At 36.6% G+C, this 20,859-nt stretch overlaps 1 protein-coding gene across 1 annotated transcript in view; it reads right to left on the minus strand.

Moving 5' to 3' along the window:
- Nucleotides 1-3,614: 3,614 nt before the first annotated feature.
- CHMP2B (charged multivesicular body protein 2B) overlaps nt 3,615-20,859 on the minus strand; it is a 34,609-nt gene continuing 17,364 nt past the window's right edge. Inside the window, exons 3-6 of the mRNA XM_084873515.1 lie at nt 13,143-13,337; nt 10,383-10,485; nt 5,739-5,845; nt 3,615-5,539 (exon numbers count right to left, since the gene is read on the minus strand). Of these exons, the coding sequence (XP_084729641.1) occupies nt 5,429-5,539; nt 5,739-5,845; nt 10,383-10,485; nt 13,143-13,337 (516 nt within the window). The 3' untranslated portion in view covers nt 3,615-5,428. The remainder of the gene's footprint in view (nt 5,540-5,738; nt 5,846-10,382; nt 10,486-13,142; nt 13,338-20,859) is intronic.

Below are 20,859 nucleotides of genomic sequence, written 5' to 3' on the forward strand. Positions count from 1 at the left end.
GTGGGGCGGAGGCTGCAGAGAGCCACGGAGGGGCGGGGCCACGGGAGCCAATCTCCCAGGGGTCTGAGGAGAGAGCTGGACAGACAGGAGCCCAGACTGCAAAGAAGGAAGAGGAAGCTTCAGCGAGGCAGCTGGCCAGGAGCCTTGGCTAGGGGTCCGCAGGTGCGCGGACAGGCCTCTGTCTAAGGGTCAGCTCCCCGGAGAGTGCCGCAGCTTCGGGGAAGGGGCTGGCCAGGAGATTGGTGGCCGAAGGGGCGCAGAGCGGTGCAGAGGCAGCGGGTACTTATCTTTCTCTGACTGGCTTATTTCACTTAGCATAATACTCTTTACTTAGCTAGTCAAAAATTAGTTTAGTAAATGCACTGGTATTTACTATCAACTCATTTGTATTACTTTTCGAGTTATATTTTCTAACTATATTAATATATTTTTTAAAAATATGATTGTTAGTTATTTAGAATTCTAAACTGTAATTAAATAACAATGTAAATTACTGTGTAGTATCTTTGTGTTCCTTCTCTCAGGAGTCAACACCAAGAGCCTACTTTAGCCATACAGCCTCCCGATCCGATGTTCTTGTGAACTCTTCCATGGAAATATTCAGGATTTCGTAGTGTAGTCCAATAAAATGGAAAAATCTATTTGTCACTTGTACTGATTGGTACATTCAACTTTATGGGGTAGAAGTGACTGAAAAACTCATTCACAGAATTGACCTTTTCATCTCTAAAGGTGGGAAGATTTAGTTAAAGAAATATGTTCAGTTGAAACCACTTTGGCTCAGTGGATAGAGTGTCAGCCTGAGGACTGAAATGCCCCAGGTTTGATTCCGGTCAGGGGCATGTACCTTGGTTGCGGGCACATTCCCAGTAGGGGATGTGCAGGAGGTAGCTGATCCATGTTTCTCTCTCATCGATGTTTCTAATTCTCTGTCTCTCTCCCTTCCTCTCGTAAAAAAAAAAAAAAAAAAAATATATATATATATATATATATATATATATATATATATATATAAATATATATAAAGAAATATGTTCAGTGTTTGGGGATGGGAGTGTGTGTTTTCAAGTTCTTGGGAGATGGTGGAGGCTGGGGAGGAGTGTGCATCTGAAATTGGACTTCACAATCCTCAGGCTTCCTCTAAGGCAAATTTAATCCAATTGATTCTTGAAGGAATTAAGGTGAGTCCGTGGTGGGACTCCGCTTCTACAGGGAGGAAATTAGAAAGCAGACTTGTTGTTTTATGGCTGCAAACACCTATTCATGCAGAGTAATACCAGCAAAGGAGAAAGTCATTATAGGTCTCTTCTCAGACCTGGATCCACACCATTTTAGTTTGGGAGTGTCTGAAAAGAAACCCATATTTAAATTAGGCCCAGTTGATCAGGCTAGAAGTGTGGCTTCTGGGCTAGAAAGGAATGTGCATGTGGCGAGAGTGCAGGCTTCCCCTGAAGGTGTTCAGGTGCAAATAATGAAATACATGTCACTGTGCATGTCACATACTCTACAGCCCATTGGCTGCCAGATTCCCCCTCCAATCTATAGGGTCACAATACTAAGCCCCTTTCCACCAGGCCATACCATAGCCAGGCACTCCCCTCAGGCATTCTCTGATAGTCATCTTAGGTTTCAAAGAGTAGGTGCTATTTTTAGTATTGACACCCTTCTACCACATTCAACTTCTGTGATACTCTGACATCGCCATCTGCAAACATGACACCACACAATGTGACACTGGGCTGCATCCTCTTTAGTAATAGAAAGTGGTATGCTCTTGTGCTCTTTCCATTGGTAACTGCTTGTTTGAAAAAGTTGTTAGAGAAACACTAATGCCAAAAATGGAAGCTAGGGAAAGTTTTAAAAGAAGTAAATATTTTCATCAAACTCAATAAGAATCCTTTGAAAGGTCAATGTAGGGTGCACAGGCAGGCGAAATAGCCATCTCAGATGTTGGATAAAGAAAAGTTGAATTTAAGGAAAGGGGGTGGGGGACGGGATATCCAAAGGGAAGGACTGCACAGTACTGAGCCCAAGGATTGCTGGGTTGATAATGGCAGCAAAAATGTTCTGAAGTCAGTGAAACAAGGAAGGGCATAGAAGAAGCAATAGGAGAGCCTAGGCTGGGCTGCTTTGATTCAGAGAAGTCAGAGAAAAGGGGGCTTTGGAAACAGGTTCAGGGGTTTAGCCCAGGATGAGCTGCCACTACCCATTGATCCCCTGGTTTCATGTCTCACGGGGTCCCTTAGAGATTGGGGGATATGTGCCTGTGGGGGATTGGCACAGTGTGCTTCTTGTAGAGTGTGTGCCATGGGTCCTTTTCCTGACCGTATTTCTCTCTCTTACAGGTGGTAATCTTAAGGGAGGTCTCACATGAGGGAGGGTCTTAATAGAATATCCATCAGCTTTCCAGGACTCCACTGATTGGTTGGTGCCAAGGCTGGGGAGGGGGGGTCATTAGTCAATGTGGCAGGTCCAGAGGCAGCCAGGGTGCCATTGGTCTGGTTTTGCTGCTTTTCTGGGCCAGGAGCTGAAATACAACTGAGGCCTAGATGTTATCTATAGGGAGAAAAAGGTCAGGGGTCATAATCACCTGACCATAGATATGAAAGATTAGGGGTCCAAATTGCATGGCCAGTGATATGCTAGGGGAAAACAGGTTACCCTGGGGGCGAGGTTCTTGTTTTCCAAGTTTGGCCCTTGCTAGGCATCCAGGGCTTTCTGTCCTGATGAGTTTCTGCATCTCCTCCATGCTCTGTTCATATCTAATGTCCTTGTTTCCTAATCTTAAGGGACTAAAAGGAAGTTTTAGTTTTAGCAAAGCATACCATGGCATTACAAATTTTTAGAGATTGTGAAAATTGCCACTGAGCATTTTATAAATGTAGCCAAAACATTAGACTCTACTTTCTCCTCTGGGTTCCCAGTCTCCTGTGGCAGCCATGTTTGACGGAAATAAAAGAAATCACTAAGACTTGTCTGTTTTAAAAATGTATTCTAAAATGTTTATCCTCTGGAAGTTCTGGGAAAGGAATGATCAGTTCAATTTCATGTGAAATCACCTGAAATTCTTAGGCTTACACCATTCACAAACATCAATCCTATCCCAACAGCTAACTTGTAAAAATATAATTTTTGTTAAAATATAAGTAGCAGAGTTATCAAAATTTCTTTTCAGGAAAAAATAAAAATCATTATTTTGAAAAATTACCAGATAAGCATAAAATTTTTAAATTAGCAGAAGCCAAGAAGCGGTTGTAGGGGTAAGCCTCCGACTGACCTGCTGGCAAAGTCACAAGCAAGTTAAGCTTGATCTTGTGACTGCTCCCTAGATCTTTCCTGGGTAGCTAATGGGCTGTGGGAGGGGCAGCAAGTGCTGCCAAAACAAGTGAAACTTACAAGAACATGTAAATTACCTTGTTTGCCCCTGACTATAAATAAAGCATGAGGTTTGCAGTCTGGATCTGTTCTGTGGCCTCAGCAAGGCCAGAAGATCCACCTAGACCCAGCTTATTCCTTTGTCTGTCTTTTCTTTATCCTTCACCAACCGTCCCTCAGGCTTGCTGAACCCTTGGCTGTGCTGGCGTGGCACAGAGTAAAAGAGATTTATAAAAGCGTAATAGCAAAAAATCTTTATTGGGATTTTTTTTAACAAAATAATTTTTAAAAACAAAAGCCTCCACATGTAAACAAGAAAGTAAAGTTAGTTGGCATTATTATGTACATCCAAGAATCAAAACAGTTCTGGGTTAACATTCCATAACCCAGTAAAATCTTTTGACCCATTGATGCTCAGGGTAACTATATTTAACCTACTAACAATGGAACCCTTCTGTTGAACATTATAAAATGGATTGCAGATTATAAACTATATTATTTAGCTTCTCATTCTTTCCACAAATCCATATATGCCACATGTATACTAGTTCTAAAATGAATTAAGTTGTCAATATTAGTCCAAAATGCCCATCATCCCAAATTAACCAGGTTACACCTACATAATTTCTTCCAGGGATTTTATGGTGGAATGTGCTAGAACCCATAATTACATCATTTTTCAAAAACTAACCCAATTCTAAATTCCTTTTTTTTTTTTTCAATATATTTTATTGATTTTTTACAGAGAGGAGGAGAGAGGGATAGAGAGCTAGAAACGTCGATGAGAGAGAAACATCGACCAGCTGCCTCTTGCACACCCCCTACCGGGGATGTGCCTGCAACCAATGTACATGCCCCTGGCTGGAATCGAACCTGGGACCCTTCAGTCTGCAGACCGATGCTCTACCACTGAGCCAAACTGGTTTCGGCCCAATTCTAAATTCTATCTCTATAATTTGATACTTAATTTCTTCTCACTTTCTATACATACTTTAAATACTAATGCAATTTTACTTTTAAAAATACTGCTAAGACATTATTAACACATATTTAGGCAGTAATTTCTGACAAAGTTGTAGTTTATTCATCAAGAAAAAAAGTGCTAATGTTTATTTTAAAATTTAGCTAGAGCATTTTCGTAGTGTTACTTAATTGAGAATGATGGTTTTAATTTAGAGGGTTCAATATACATATTAATACAGTTCAAAATTAAACAGAGATTAAAGTATATGTCACATGGAAAAAATCTCCTCACTTCTTAGAAGACCAAAATACTCCATTCTATTGCTACAAAATATTAATTCAGTGTCTGTTTTTGCTAACATATTCAATTTTATAAGCTTTACAAAAGACAGTTTTTGTAAGAGGTCTCAATTTTAGTTTTAAATGGATTTCTTTTCTGTCAGTTAAAATAATTTAAAGATATGCACAATGCTTGTGCTGTTTAAGGCAGGTGCCAAGCACATTTTGAAAGATAATAAACTTATTAACTTGAATATCCTCCCGAAGAGGGAAAAAACATTAAAGAAAAACTCAGGACAGCTTTCGATTAAGACGGCTGTTTAAATAGCACTCTTCTTTCAGACCATTTAAAAATAATTTGGCAACTGAATTGCTTATGGTTATAACACATATCACTTATAAGACAAGCACAGATATATAATTAATGACATACTTTAATATTTTTACAAGACTCTTTAAGTTGGTGCCTAGTGGCATTTAACAAGATTTTTTAATTTAGTGTAAAAGGATTTAGAACATAAACTACACTAAGTAATGAATATAATTCTTCTATAACATGCAGAAAAGTCATCAACTTTTTACACATCATCACTCCTCAACAGTTTTAATTAAAATCCAAACTGTCCCCATTTTGTATCGTTGTCATTCTTTGGCAAAAGATTCAAAATAGCCATGGGTTAGGAAACAACTGTTCACTCATGGTCTTAATTTTTGCAAAATAAATGTGTTTTGTAAAAGGAATTGGCAATATGCCCAGTTTATAATTATGACTAAATAATTATAAATAAGCAAAGTATTACAGCTATTTTGACTAGTCTACTCCTAAAGCTTTGAGTTGTCGTTCAATCTCTTCATCGGAGATTGTAGCCTTTGAAGTAGAGGCAGATGGTAAGCTTCGGGCAGCTGATGGAGCTTTGGCCATCTATATAAAGAGAGGAAAAGAAAAAAAATGTGCTTCATCAAACATTTGGACTATGACATAAGGATATGCTGCAAAGAGGTTTAATTTACTTTCCAAATGAATATAAAAACATGCATCTAATAGTAAAAGACAATGTAAAACAATTCAGTGACAAAAATAGTGGAAACTATTTCCAATTAAGAAAAGAAGACATTCATACCTTTCCAGAGATTTCAATTCCAATTTCATCCAGAACTTGATTCACAATATCTTGGCTTTCCTCTTCATCCTCAGAGCCATCAAAGATGTCATCAAGTGTATCATTGACTTGAAAGGATGGGGAGATAAAAGCAATTAGTTTTAGATTTCAGGCTACACTTACTTTTTAGAAGGCAGCCCAATACACACACACACACACACACACACACACACACACACACACACACACACACTGTTATATTACAGGAGGACAAACTTAGGTGAACCAACAAATTACAAAAGTCACTTTCAAATGTCAATGAAGTTCATTGATGAATACATTTATGAGGCACTAAATCTGGAATAACGTTCTTATCAACACAAATTATCCTAAAATAAAACAAGTCTACTCTGATTTTTAAAAAATCCATCTGGTATTTCACAGGTACAGGATTAAAGTTTTTAAATAAGATTTCACAAATATGAATCTGTTCAGCTGACCATGGAAGAATATGCAAGAATCCAATATCCTTTAAATATTTGGGATTCAATATACCTATAATTATATATTACTCTTTTAAAATTTTCATTCTAAGTGTATGTAGAATATTCTAACAAAGTGTAAGAGTTAATATTTTATTCAACTTGTCCAAAGAATGATATCCAATTTAACCCTGCAATGATTAATATTGCTATACCCTCTTCCACCTTTCTCCCTTCCCTTCCCAAAATATTTATGGAAAACCTCCTGTACAGAAAGCATTATGGGAAAGGAATTTCTGAAAGCCTGGGAATATGTCTCATTTATCTTTGAAACTAAGGGCCTGGAACGTGGTACAAAAACAATTGATAGATAATGGAGAAAAATGAATGTCCTAGGTAGTATGCACTTAAGTAGAAAAGATAAAAAAAAAAAGATAATGGTAAACAGAAAAACGAATGATTATAAAAAGGTAAGAGATTATATCCAATGGGGAGGCAGTTTCATGTGAGGTGGTCCTTGAAGGCTGCATAGGATTTGACCAAACAGAAGCAGAGGGAATACAATGAACAAAGACATGCTAGAAGGCAATAGGGATACATGCAGAACAGAGTAGGTTCTTTTGTTTGGTTACTTTAAGGTGCTTGAATGGAAAATGGTCATGAGGGAAATAATTAAGCAGCTGGCCTATCCTCATTCTCCTGATCACTGGGGGATGTCCCCAAAAGAAAGGGGACAGCAACCTAGCCTGTTCTCCAGATAAGCATGCTGCTTCTGGTAAACAGACACCTGCTGGCAAGAGTCCTTGCTCTCAGCAGGGTGCCCTTGGTTCAGGATGGCTATAGTAAACAAACCTATCATCCAGGGCAGTGGTGGGCAAACTCATTAGTCAGCAGAGCCAAATATCAATGATACAACAATTGAAATTTCTTTTGAGAGCCAAATGTTTTAAACTTAAACTTCTTCTAACGCCACTTCTTCAAAATAGACTTGCCCATGCCATGGTATTTTGTGGAAGAGCCACACTCAAGGGGCCAAAGAGCCGTAGGTGGCTCGCGAGCCTCAGTTTGCCGACCACGGATCTAGGGGCTTATGAACCATGACTCTCTAGCAAATGTCACATACAGTAAGTGACCATGTGAGTTATAAATTCAAGATGTTTCATAACTTAAATGTTTCCTTCAACATGAGATAAGTATAGCTCATTACACACATCATCTATCATTCTGGGTCAGAGTTTGTGTCTAATCAGAAAAGATATCAGGAGTTATTTGGGATGTCCCAGCCCTCTCCCTGTTTTGCATGTACATTTTAATTGCTTGTATTCTTGATAGATTAATAAATCTTAATATTGTTTAAGATCTTTGATTTGTAGGAGCATGACTTGAGAATCTGACTTCTTGTGTTAGCTCAAAAGTATAAAGTAAATTTGGAAAAGGCTAAAGAGTTTAAGGCAGATATATTGAGTTTAATATTCAGTTTATTTGAATATTAAACTGAATAGCTATGTGTATATATATATTGAATATATATATATATATATAAAATGTTATATATATAATATATATAATATATAATGTTAATATATATAATGTTAAACTCAATTCTTCCATTTCATACCTATGTAACTCTTTACTTGTCTGGATCTCAGTATTCTCACTGGCAAAATAACAGGAATGGACTTGAAAATTGTTTTTGATTTATGATGTGGTGATTTTATTGTAATCAGCAAGAAACCACTCAGCTTATCTCTAGCTTCTATAAAAATAATTTAGCAGTTGTGATACTCAAATGATAGGGAAGTAATACAGGGTGAGGGGAGTGGGGAGTCCAGGTCAGAATTTATAAGGGCCTCAATGAAAAAGTAGCAGCAGAAAAAAAAAAAAAAAAAAGAAAGAAGGGGAAAGATGAGAAAGACCAGGGATTTTTAACCAGAGATTAACAGAGAAGAAGTATAACAAAATTAATCAAGGACCAAATATTTTATAATCATCTTTTTTACAAAACTTGAATGTGAACACATTTTAAAGCAATACTGCAGAGTATAAACTATACTTTTAAAAAAGATGTCCATTTAAATTTTAAATTTATCTTTGGATGAAAAAACTAATGTTGATATTCTTTATTAGGTTATAGAAAAAACAAATAACCACCAATAACTACTATAATTTCAGACTCACAAAGTACTAACATACAAATAAATACAACTGTAAAATATATGAATAGTAAGTATGAGCTTATTAATTCCCTTCACTACAGTTTAATGGAAAAGTTAATTCCTCTAAGACCTGATCCCACCTGTGCCATTATTGGAACCCAAATAAGCATGTGACATGTTGTGATCATTATATAAATGACAACTCTTACAGTCATTAAAAATTCACTAATGATGTTTCAAAAAAATCTTATTTTTCAAAATAAAGATTCAAAGTAAGAACTAAAGAATTTTTTGAACTATCAAAAATATACACAAAGTATCATTAAAACCTAAAAGCAAAATAGATAATCTGAAATAGAATATTGGAACAACAGTGAGTTTAGTAACCTTGGCAATTTATTTAGATACTATTTATACCCTAAATGTTGTAAAATTAAAATGCTAGCTAGCTAAACTGGCATATCCTTACATATTATAGTTGTAATATTACTAAAAAGCATCTTTGCAAAAACAATGATGCCAGTGTTGACATATGTAAGTAATAACTCAGTGTTGACCAGGATGTGTAAAGGGTCACTCATTCATTACTGGTGAAATAGAGACTGGTATGCTAGTAATCTTTCTGAGAAGAATTTGGTACGAACCAAAAGCCTTATAAAAGTTATTATTCTAAGGAGACTTAAGAAACTTACATAAAGATAAAACAAAGATTTATTAAAGGCTTATCAAATATATTAAACATTTTAAAACAATCCTATCAACCAAGAATGATTCAATAAATTAGGGTTGACGTTATTTAATATTGATGTTACCCAACATTAATGCCATTTAAAAAAAAAAAAAAAAGGCTTCAGAAAAGATTCAAGTTTATAAGCACATGTTGTTATACTATAATGTTTTTAAAATGCTGGATAAGGTTCAAAATTACAAATGTAATATGATCTAATAACTATTATAAAATATGGAAAAATACTGGAAAGAAATGTATAACATTAACAGTATTTATATCTGAGTGGTGTGAAGATAGATTTGGAGGTGATTAGAGAAAGAAGGTAAAGAGACTAGCCAAAGAACATATATGAAACCCTAGCTGAGTGGACAGAGCAACAGCCTGCGGACTGAAGGGTCCCAGGTTCGATTCGGGTCAAGGATGTGTACCTGGGTCGCAGGCTCCTCCTTGGCCTGGGTCCTGGTCAGGGCATGTGCAGGAGGCAACCAATCAATGTGTTTCTCTTACATTGATATTTCTATTTTTCCCTCTCTCTTCCATTCTCTCTAAAAATCAATAGAAAAATATCCTTGGGCAAGGATTAAAAAAAAAAGGAACAACAACAACAACATATATGCATACCCACAGACAAAGACAACAATGAGGTGAAGCCATGTGAAGGGAAGGCGGGGGTGGGAGGGGGGGTGGTGCATGGGGGAAAAGGATGGGGGAAAAGAGGGATACTTGCAGTAATGTTAACATTAAAAATTTTTAATTAAAAAAATATTGAGGATAGATTTTTTTTAAATGCTTTATTCCTTTGTAGTCTCCATAGTTCCACTATAATTTATAATTGGTTTATATTAAAAAAGAAAATAAAATATTAAAAAACTTTGGGAGGGAAAAATAAAAGAATGAAAAAGCTCCATTATCTCTACCTCTATTATATATAGTATGAAAGAATCAATGCATATCTGAAACTCCAATTTATATTAGAGCTATTTTATTTGCACTAATTTTATTTCCACTAATAAATAAAGTAAAGCAGCTGGGGCCAGTATGGCATAGAAATATAGCATAACATAGTTTATATTTTTCCTTCAGTTAAACATTAATAGAACTTTGAGCCATATACATTGACATTTTAAAAACATAATACTGTGACAATATGGACACCTATTTAGTAGAAGGGTAATAAACCATTTCTTTTTTCAATATTTGTGCTTCCATGGATGAGAATATGCGATTGCTAGTAAACAGACTTAATTAATTCAAACATGAGAAAACTATAAATTTCATTCCTAACTATTAAACTTACTCATTTCTTCAGTCATTTCCATTTTCATGTTTTCCTTCTGGAAATTCTGCATTGTCTGTAATGTCTTTTGCGGATCCACCTTCTTGTTTACTGCCTGCATAGTCTTTAAAATATGAAGAAGTCCAAGTCAACTACATAATCATGAAAATTTTACTGTGGATAAGTCCTAAGAGAGCACATCAAGTAGACACAGGCTTTGACAAGATATACATTCTGCCATAATCAAACATAAAAATGTTAAGTATTCTAGAAAAAAATAAAATACTCAATTGGAAACCATCTGCTTAACATCTATATAATAAAGACTGGTGTGCAAAACCTCATCTGAACAGTGGGCAAAATATTATGTAATAAAAATAATTGTCAATAAAAATTCATTACTATTCAGATAAGAGAACTACATTTGACTACTATATGGTAAGTGGGTAATATCCAAATTAAAAATAATTTTAATTTAATTTTTATAAATATTTAACTTAATATCTAAAGTAAAAAAGGATATGCTAGCATATGTACTTAATCCTTTAACACATTTTAAGCCATGGTTTAAAGGAAGAAACAAACCACTGAGTTTTGTGAAAATAATTCTTTTACATTTTATGTTCACAACTTATTTCAGTAAAAGAGGATAATGCCATCTAATATAGATACAATATTTTATATACATATACAATTTATAATATATATTGATATATATGTTACAATGATGCAGCCAAAGTAATCTTTAAGTATGACACTATATCCCTCCATCCCTACCAACCCATATATACCTAATTCTCCAATGTCTTCCCATTGCTCTTAGCATAAAAAGCCAAATTCTGTAATTGGACTGTGAGACCAAATATTAATTGAACTCTATTTAATAAGCCAGTCTCAATTTGCACTACTGCCCTCTAGTCACACTGCTCTTTCACTTCCTTAAATGTGTCACGCTCTCTCCTGACAGGACCTTTGCATATGCTCCCTCTCACCTACAATGCTTTCTCCATTTGCTTTCACTAAGAACACTCAGATTTCAGTGTATGTACCACTTTCCTAAAGAAGTCGTTCCTGACATCCCAGATTAGAATATGTACTTTGGTTACATCCTACTCAGTATACATGAAGTTTTATACTTATTTATGTATATTAGAATACTTACTTGCAACTTACATTATTGCTGTAAATAATACTAATAAGAATAATTATAATAATAGAGCAGTTAATGCCTATATAACCTTACTGTGTGTCAGACACTGTTCTAAGCACTTTATTTGTACTAATATTTAGAGTCAAATGACATTTAAACCTGACATATCTTTATGTGCCAGGTTCTATCATTTTCCCTATATTGCTAATGGGGAATGAAGGCACAGAAAAGGTGAAATAACTTGACCTAGTCACACAGCTATTAAGTGGAAGTGAGATCTGAACCAAGTAATTTGGCTCCAGAACTTAGGTTCCTAATGACTGCAGGTTTATAGTAAAAACATCCTATATAATAAAAACCTAATATGCTAAGTGTCCAGTTGTCCAGTCTTCCAGTCAACCAATCAAAGCATAATATGCTAATGATATGCTAAGGCTGCTCAACCAGTTGGTGTGCACTGACCACCAGGGAGCAGAGCTCTGACCAGTAGGTTAGCTTGCTGCTGGGGTCCGGCTGATCAGGACTGAGCGAGATGGGCCAGACATGCCCTGGAACCCTCCCATTGCCCCCCCCCCCCCCCCCCCCCCCGGCTGGCTAACCTCCCGTGTCCCTTCCAGACCTCGATCATGCATCAGCGGGATCCCTCGGCCAACTCTGCACCCTTTTACAATCTGGGACCCCTTGGGGGATGTTAGAGAGCTGGTTTTAACCTGATCCCGATCAATGCAAGAGCTGCCCCCTGGTTGTCATTGCACTCCCACAGGAGAGTGCAGCTCAGGCAGTAGCTGGGATCACAGTTGGCAAGTGCAGTGGTGTTGGCAGGAGCCTCTCCATAGAAAACAGGCCTAAGCCTGTAGTCGAACATCCCCTGAGGACTCCCAGACTGCAAGAGGGTGCAGGCGGGGCCGAGGGACACCCCCCCTGAGTGCATGAATTTTCTGCACTGGGTCTCTAGTCTATAATAATAAAAGCATAATATGCTAATTAGACCAGACATACTTCCAGACAAAGCCAGGCTGTGAGGGAGCCCGGGTTCCAAGTGCCTGCAAACAGATGGAGGGAAGCCCAAGTCCCGGGTGCCAGAGGGAAGCCGGTGCCAGCAGCAGGGGAAAGGAAGGCCTATTTTTGCGTGAATTTCATGCATCAAGCCTTTAGTTTTTAATATTAAGACTGAAAATTAAACATAAGTTCCTATTAAAATTAATAAATCCTCCTAATAATATTCATGTGTCCTTCTGACACATACATGAAAATGCATCATGAGGAAATTACTACTATAAAGTAATCAAAACATATAGATCAATGAAATAAGAAGCTCACAAATCTCTGACAGTTTAAGAGATAGAAGGAAACATTGTTTTTAGTCAGTTTAAAAAAGTTAGAAGTCACATGTGACTTGAAACATGAAATTAATGAAAATGTCCTAAATCAAGAAATTTTATAAAATTTATTAAATCAATAAAGAATCTAGAAGTAGTTTAATGGGTTATCTAATATCAACTCATTTTGCTAAAAATTACAGATTCTATACCACATATGTGAGAGGAAGTGTTTTAAAATCTGATTTATATCTTGATATTTAAATATTTTTCATTAACTCCAAGCCTATGGATAAAAGGGGTACTACTTACCTTTGCTGTAGTAGACATTGCACCAGCCATCTTCATCTGGGAGTTCATCACTTTTGTTTGTGTAGACATAGAAGTGACTTTTGAACTTACAGCAAAAGTTCTTGTTTTCTGTTTCCGTAATTGTACAAGCTGTTTGGCTAAAACTCTGCAAGCTTCTTTATTACCAATTTTGGCCATCTTCTTAATTTCTAATTCCTAAGAGAGAAAATAAAAAGAGGGGAATAAAATCATCGAGGGGTAGGCCTCAAGACTTATTTCAAAAGAACAGATCAAATATATATGGGTAGACAAAACTAGGTTTACAGTTGTTCATATGGAAAATACAATAATTAATAAAGAATACTACAAGAATAAACTATTTCACGTACTCACAAATGTAAACCTATTTTTGTCCACCCCTGTAAAATACACCCTTTCTCCCTGATCATGAATTGAGGCAGAGGCTGTCATAAAGTCATAGAAAGAAAAGAGTAATTTGAGAGGGCAATTTAGTCCACATGTTTCCATAGGAAAGAACCAGTATCTTCATCTACAAATACAAAGCTGGTCTACAAAACAGTATGCACATAGAGCCCAGGAGAAAATTTAAAAACTAAACCCAAAAGTAGGAAGAAAAGAAGTAAATAAATAAATAAATAGATAGATAAAGAGTCTGGTGGAACATAGCAAAAAAGAGCACAGTGATTTAAAGCTAATAATGTAAACATATTAAGTGAAAAGGCCCATCTAATAAATAAAAGGCAGGTTTTCAGATTGGATAAGACTCAAATATATGCTAGCTTGAGAAACAAATTTTAATTAAAGAGCAACAACACACAAAGCTAAGTAAAATAATAGAAAATATATATTATATATAAATACTTATTACAATCTGGAAATCTGGATTGGCTACATTAATATTACATAAAACAAACAGAACTTGAGAAAAAGGAATATTACCAAAAATAAAGAGGCATTTGAAAATGATAAAAGGAATCAATACGTAAAGATGCAAAACATATAAAAGTCTATGTACCTAATAACAATGCTTAAAAATATATGAAGCACAACTGATAGAAGTGAAATGAGAAGCAACAAATACACAATTAGGTTGAGGAATATCAACAAGTATATTGCTATAATTTTAATCACTAATAGACAAAAAATCTGTAACAATACAGAAGGGTTTATAAAAAACACTATTACTAACTTGACCTAACCAACACTTACAGAAAACTTCAAAACAACAGCAGAATACTCATTTACAAAGTGTACACTAAAAAAAAGAATCAATAAAATACAGCATATTCTACATCAGAAAACAAGGCTCAATAAATTCAAGAGGATTGAATTGATAGGAAGTAAGCTCTCTAACCACAATAAAAATTAAACTAAAGATCTGTAAGGAAAATATGAAAGAAAAGTCACAAATGAGCAGAAATTAATGATTCTAAATAAGTCATAGATTAAAACAAGTAATGGAGGAAATGAAGTAATATTTTGAACTTAATGAAATAAAAACAGCACATATCAAAATGTGTGTGTTGTAGTTAAAAGCACATATCAAAATGTGTGTGTTGTAGTTAAAAAGATTCTTAGAAATTTATAGCATTAAAGTTTATATTTAAAAAGGTGAAGGGATTAAGAAGTATTAATTGGGAATTACAAAATAGTCATGGTGATGTGGAGTACAGCATAAGAAATATAATTAATAATATTGTAATAACTGTATATGGTGCCAGATGGGTACTAGAATTATCATTTTGTAAGTTACATAAATGTTTAACCACTATTTTGTGCATGTGAAACTAATATAATATTGAATGTCAACTGTAATTAAAAAATAAAAATAGGTATTAAAAATGAATTAAACAAAATAGTAAAGGCAAAACTATTATGTTAAAAATGTCTAAAGCATTAACATAGAAAAAAATATAACACAAAGAAACAAAAGAAAGGAAATAATATAAACAAATCTATAAACTGGAGAAGGAAAAAATGCAGAAAGTTAATGAAATCAAAACCAGGTATTTTTTTGGCACGTGTGTGTGCTTTGCAAAAAATTAATCAAATTGATATACTATTAGCCAGACAGCTGAGGAAAACAACCGGAGAGAGAACAGCCCTAGCCGGTTTGGCTCAGTGCAGAGTGTTGTCCTATGGACATAAGGGTCCTGGGATTGATTCTAGTCAAGGGCACGTACCTCATTTGCAGTCCTCTCCCTGGCCTGGGCCTGGTCAGGGCATGCACTGAAGGCAACCAATTGATGGGTTTCTCTCACATCCATGTTTCTTTCTGTCTTTCCCTCTCTTTTTTACTCTCTCTAAAAATTAATGGAAAATATCCTTGGGTGAGGATTAAAAAAAAAAAAGACAGAGAGAACACGTGAGTTATAAGTAATGGGAACATAAATAGGGGCATCACTTTATATCCTAATGATGTTAAAAAACAATACGAGAATATTATGAACAATAGCATGTGATCACATTTTAAAAGTTGGTAGAAATGGACAGATGAGAGACACAAACTACCAAAGCTCAGTCAAAAAGACAGATAACCTGATCTATATCTATTTTTTAAAAGAACTTGTTGTTTAAAACCTATCCATAAGAAAATGTCACTCCCAATGGGTTTGCTGATAAATCCTTTCAAATTCTTCCAATAAAAGAGAACGTAAGGGGATACTTGCCAAATCACGCTTTACCATCAGCCTTACTCTGATGTCAAAATTAAATAAAGACACTTCTCAGAGGGAAGGTTGGGATGGGTGGATGGGTGGGTGGAAAGATATCAACCAAAAACTTATATACATATTAGTGTCTTGGTGCATGGATTCATGCACAATGAAAGGAAATTAATTAAAAGAAATATTTTACTATCTCTATTTACCCTTTTTCTATAATAAAAGTGTTAACCAATTTCATGATCGACAATGACAGACTGAAACACAAGCGTGTGATTGGCGCTGAGAGCTTTATAATATTATGCATGTGTGAGTCAACTTAGCCTTTTATATATAAAGAATAAACTTGCTTAATTAGACCTACTTTCTGATTTAGCTAAACTTTATGCAGCCCAGTGAAGAACCCCAACTTCTCTTTCAGGTAACTGTCAGGAACACAGCAGTAAATATTAACATGAAGCAAATTATTATTGTAGATCACACAGGGAGAACAAAGGGTAAAATATTTAACTGTAGCAGTGTTAGAATATATTCTGCTCAGTGAGAAAACATGAACTCATGTTCAAGGTCCACCATTTCTTTTCAGTCAGGTCAAGTTTCTAAACTTTCTAAATTCCTGTTTTCTGGCTAATGAAAAGAAAATAGAATTCTACCGAATCTCCTATCTATCTACTCCAGGACTTCTATAAGAATCAAATGAGAGAGGCATGTGAAAATGCTTCACAGATATTTGGTTAAACTATAAAATGTTTGCACCTGGCTATAAAGCAAGTTTAGTTCCTTGGTTGAAGGAACTCCAAGGAGGCTAGTGGTTTGGGGGAGAAAGTCGGGCACTGCTACATGATGTCATTACCTGATGCCCATAGCAACCATTTCCGGACTGGGCTGGGCTGTGGGCCGCACGTTGTGCCATGGGGTTGTGGCAGCACTGGCTGCGATTTGGTGGGATGTCCCACTTGGGGGAAGCTGAGTATTGGTTTCTTGGTGGCAGGTCTGTGATACTGTTTATTTTTAAATAGCCAGTGCGCATCATGGCAGCTCCTGCACTGAGCATCTGCCCCCTGGTGGTCAGTACACATCATAGCTACTAGAAAGACGAACACTTAACCTTTTATATATATAGATATGCATAATCCATGAGCACAGATAATAAGGTAGAGAAGGCCAGTCAATGGGGCAAAAAAGGGGATATATATAATACTTTCAACAATAAAGATTTAAAAAAAAAAAACTACATAAAAAGACAACTGCAAATGAATATATATTACAAATGCAAGTATTCTTAATAAAAGTTCAGCAAACTGAAACAGTTATTTCAAATATATATATATATACTGAGTGGCCAGATTATTATGATCTCTGAACACACACACACACACACACACACACACACACACATATATTAGAGGCCCAGTGCATTAATTCGTGCATGGATGGGGGCCGGCCATCCTGGCCTGGAGGAGGGGACATGGGTGGTTGGCAGGCCTGCCTGCTGGTTGAACTTCTAGTTGAGGGGACAATTTGCATATTAGCCTTTAGCCTTTTATTATATAGGATATACACCGAGTGGCCAGATTATTATGCATTCAGGGATCATAATAATCTGGCCACTCAGTGTGTGTGTATGTGTGTGTATGTGTGTACCTCATTACCAATGACATTTATCCCAGGAGCAAAAGCTTGATTCAACTTTGGAAAATTAAAGTAATTCACTATATTAACACACTAAAGAGAAACTATGTGATAATCACCTCAATAGATGCAAAAAATAAGAAAAATTTGAAAAAAATTTATTCCTATTAAAAAGTTTCAGCAAAATAGATAAAAAGGAATTTCACCTGAGAAAAAAAGTCTACAAAAATCCTAGTTTTAATATCATGCTTTATGGTGAAAGACTGAATATTTTCTCCTAAGAAGAGTAAATAGGAGGATGACTGCTATAATTACTTCTAGTTAACATTAAAAGTTTTAGCCAGTGTAATAAGGTGTGTGTGTGTGTGTGTGTGTATGTGTATATATATATATATATATATATATATATATATATATATATATATATAGAAGGCATCAAAATGGAAAGGAAGATGAAAAGTTTAATTTATCCATAGATAACATGATTGTGTAAATATCTAATAGAATATACATAAAGGTTATTACAATAAGGGACTTTAGGAAGATAACAGGATTACAGATTGCTACTCAAAAATTAATGTATTTCTTTTACATAACAGTAACAAAAATCAGAAACTGAATTTGTTTTTAAAACATCTAGCATCAAAAATATGAAATAGTTAGGGATAAACCTGACAAGAGAAGTGTAGAGCCTGTCTAATTACATGTACAAACACTGCTGAGAAAATGGAAAGATCTAAATAAATGAAGAGATACAACATGTTCATGGATTGTAAGACTCAACAGTATTAAGATGTCAAGTCTTCCAAATTAGTTTACCTATTCAATGTAATCCCAATTAAAACAGAACTTTTATGTAAAAATTTACATTTTATTTGAAAGTTCATTTGGAAATGCAAAACACCTAAAATAGCCACACACACAAAAAAAATTAAAAACAGAAATATAAAGTTGAAGGGTTAATATCCTATATAATAAAGAGGTAATAGGCAAATTGTCACTCCAAGACAAAAGATGGCCACCCCCATGTGGTCCAAGATGGCAGCCCCCATATAGAGACATGATAGCTACCACAAGCTGGCCAGCAGGAGAGGGCAGTTGTGGGCAATTAAGCCAGCATGGGAGGGCAGTTGGGAGGGATCAGGCCTGAAAGGAAGGGCAGTTGGGGGCAATCAGGCCTGCAGGGGAGGGCAGTTGGGGGCAATCAGGCCTGCAAGGGAGGATAGTTGGGAGAGACTAGGACTGCAGGGGAGGGCAGTTGGGAGGAACCAGGCCATTAGGGGAGGGCAGTTGGGGGCAACCAGGCCATTAGGGGAGAGCAGTTAGGGGCAACCAGGCCTGCATGGGAGGGCAGTTGGAGATGACCAGGCTAGCAGGGGAGAGCAGTTAGGGGTGACCGAGCTGGCAGGGGAGGATAGTTGGGAGGGGGGAGGGGGAGACCAGGCCTGCAAGGGAGCGCTGTTAGAAATGAACAAACCTGCTGGGGAGGGCAGTTGGGGGCAATCAGGTCTGCAGGGGAGAGCAGTTGGGGGGGACCAGACCATCAGGGGGGAGCAGTTAGGGGCAACCAGGCTGGCAGGGGAGGGCAGTTAGGGGTGACCAGGCCTGTAGGGGAGGGCAATTGTGGGGACCTGGCCTGCAAGGAAGGGCAATTAGGGTGACCAGGTTGGCAGGAGAGGGCAGTTAGGGGCAACAGGCCAGGAGGGGAGGGTAGGTAGGGGTGACTAGGCTGGCAAGGGTGGGAAGTTAGGGATGACCAAGGCAGCAGGGGAGGGCAGTTGTGGGGACCTGGCCTGCAGGGAAGAGCAATTAGGGGTAAACAGGCCTGCAGGAGAGGGCAGTTAGGGGCAACGGGCCAAAAGAGGAGGGCAGGTAGGGGTGACCAGGCTGGCAAGGGTGGGAAGATAGGGATGATTGGGCAAGCAGGGGAGGGAAGTTGGGGGTGACCAGGATGGCAGGGGTTAGGGGCAATGGGCCAGGAGGGGAGGGCAATTAGGGGCAATCGGGCTGGCAGGGGAGCAGATAGGTGTCAATCAGGCTGGCAGGGGAGTGGTTAGGGGGTGATCAGGCTGGCAAGCAGAAGCAGTTAGGGGCAATTAGGCAGGCAGGCAGGTGAGTGGTTTTGAGCTAGCAGTCCTGGATTGTGAGAGGGATGTCCACTGGGATCTGTCCCAAACGGAGTTGGACATCCCTCAGAGGGTCCCGGAATGGAGAGGGTTCAGGCTGAGCTGAGGGACATAGCCCCCGTGCAAGAATTTTGTGCACAGCCTCTAGTTATATATAACTTTAAAACTTACTATAAAGATACACTAATAAAAAGTGTAATATTGGCTTAAGAATAGTCACAGATCAATGGAATAGCATAGAATCCAGAATGAGGCCCACATAATATTAGGACAATTGATTTTCTACAAAGATAATAAGGTATTTGAACAGGAAAAGATGTCATCCACAAATGATGTTGGAACGAATGAATTTCCATAGCAAGAGTGAACCTCTGCCTTACCTGACAACATAGTGATTTAATTCTATGTATAATAGTTCACAGTTCTAAATATAAGAACTAAAACTTTAATACTTCCAGGGGAAAATATAAGATAAAGTATTAGTGACTTTGGGTTATGCAAAGTTACTAATACTACTAATAACAGAAAAATGATAAATAATACTTGATAGAAATAAAATCATCAGCTTTTCAAAAAATACTATTAAGAAAATATAAGATCAGGCCAAGAACTAGGGAGAATATTTGCAAACATATATTTAATAAAGTATTTGTGAACAAAATATATAAAGAATTCTTAAAACTAACTAATTAGAAAACAACTTTAAAAAAATGGGTAGAGTATTTCAGTAGATCCTTTGGCAAAAACGTTATATAAAAAGCAGACAGGCACATGAAAAGATGCTGAACATCATTAGCGATTAGGAAAATCCAATTTAAAATGACAATCTGCTACACACCGCTAGAATGGCTACAGGGGAAAAGACTGTTAACTTCAACTCTTGGCCAGGATGTGAAACAGCTTTACTTGCATATATAGCTGGTGGGAACAGAAAACATTACAGCCATTTTGTAGAACTGGTGAGCATTCTTATACAGTTAAATATACATTTAATCTATGACCCAGCAATCCCACTTCTAGGAATATACCCAAGAGAAATGAAAACATATGTTCACACAAAGATTTCAATTGGATGTTTATAGCAACTTTATTCAAAACAGCCAAAATCTAGAATTAACTCAAATGTCCACTGGCTGGTGAATAGATAAACAAATTGTGGAACATCCACACAATAGAATAACATTTGTCAATAAAAAGGAATTAATCCTGATACATGCAACAAAATTTATTAATCTCAAAAGTTCTGAGTGAAAGAAGCCATATGAAGTAAGAAATTCATATTCTATGATTCCATTT

The sequence above is a fragment of the Pipistrellus hanaki genome (genome assembly GCF_964339955.1).
Source record: "Pipistrellus hanaki genome assembly, chromosome: 2".
NCBI lineage: Eukaryota > Metazoa > Chordata > Mammalia > Chiroptera > Vespertilionidae > Pipistrellus > Pipistrellus hanaki.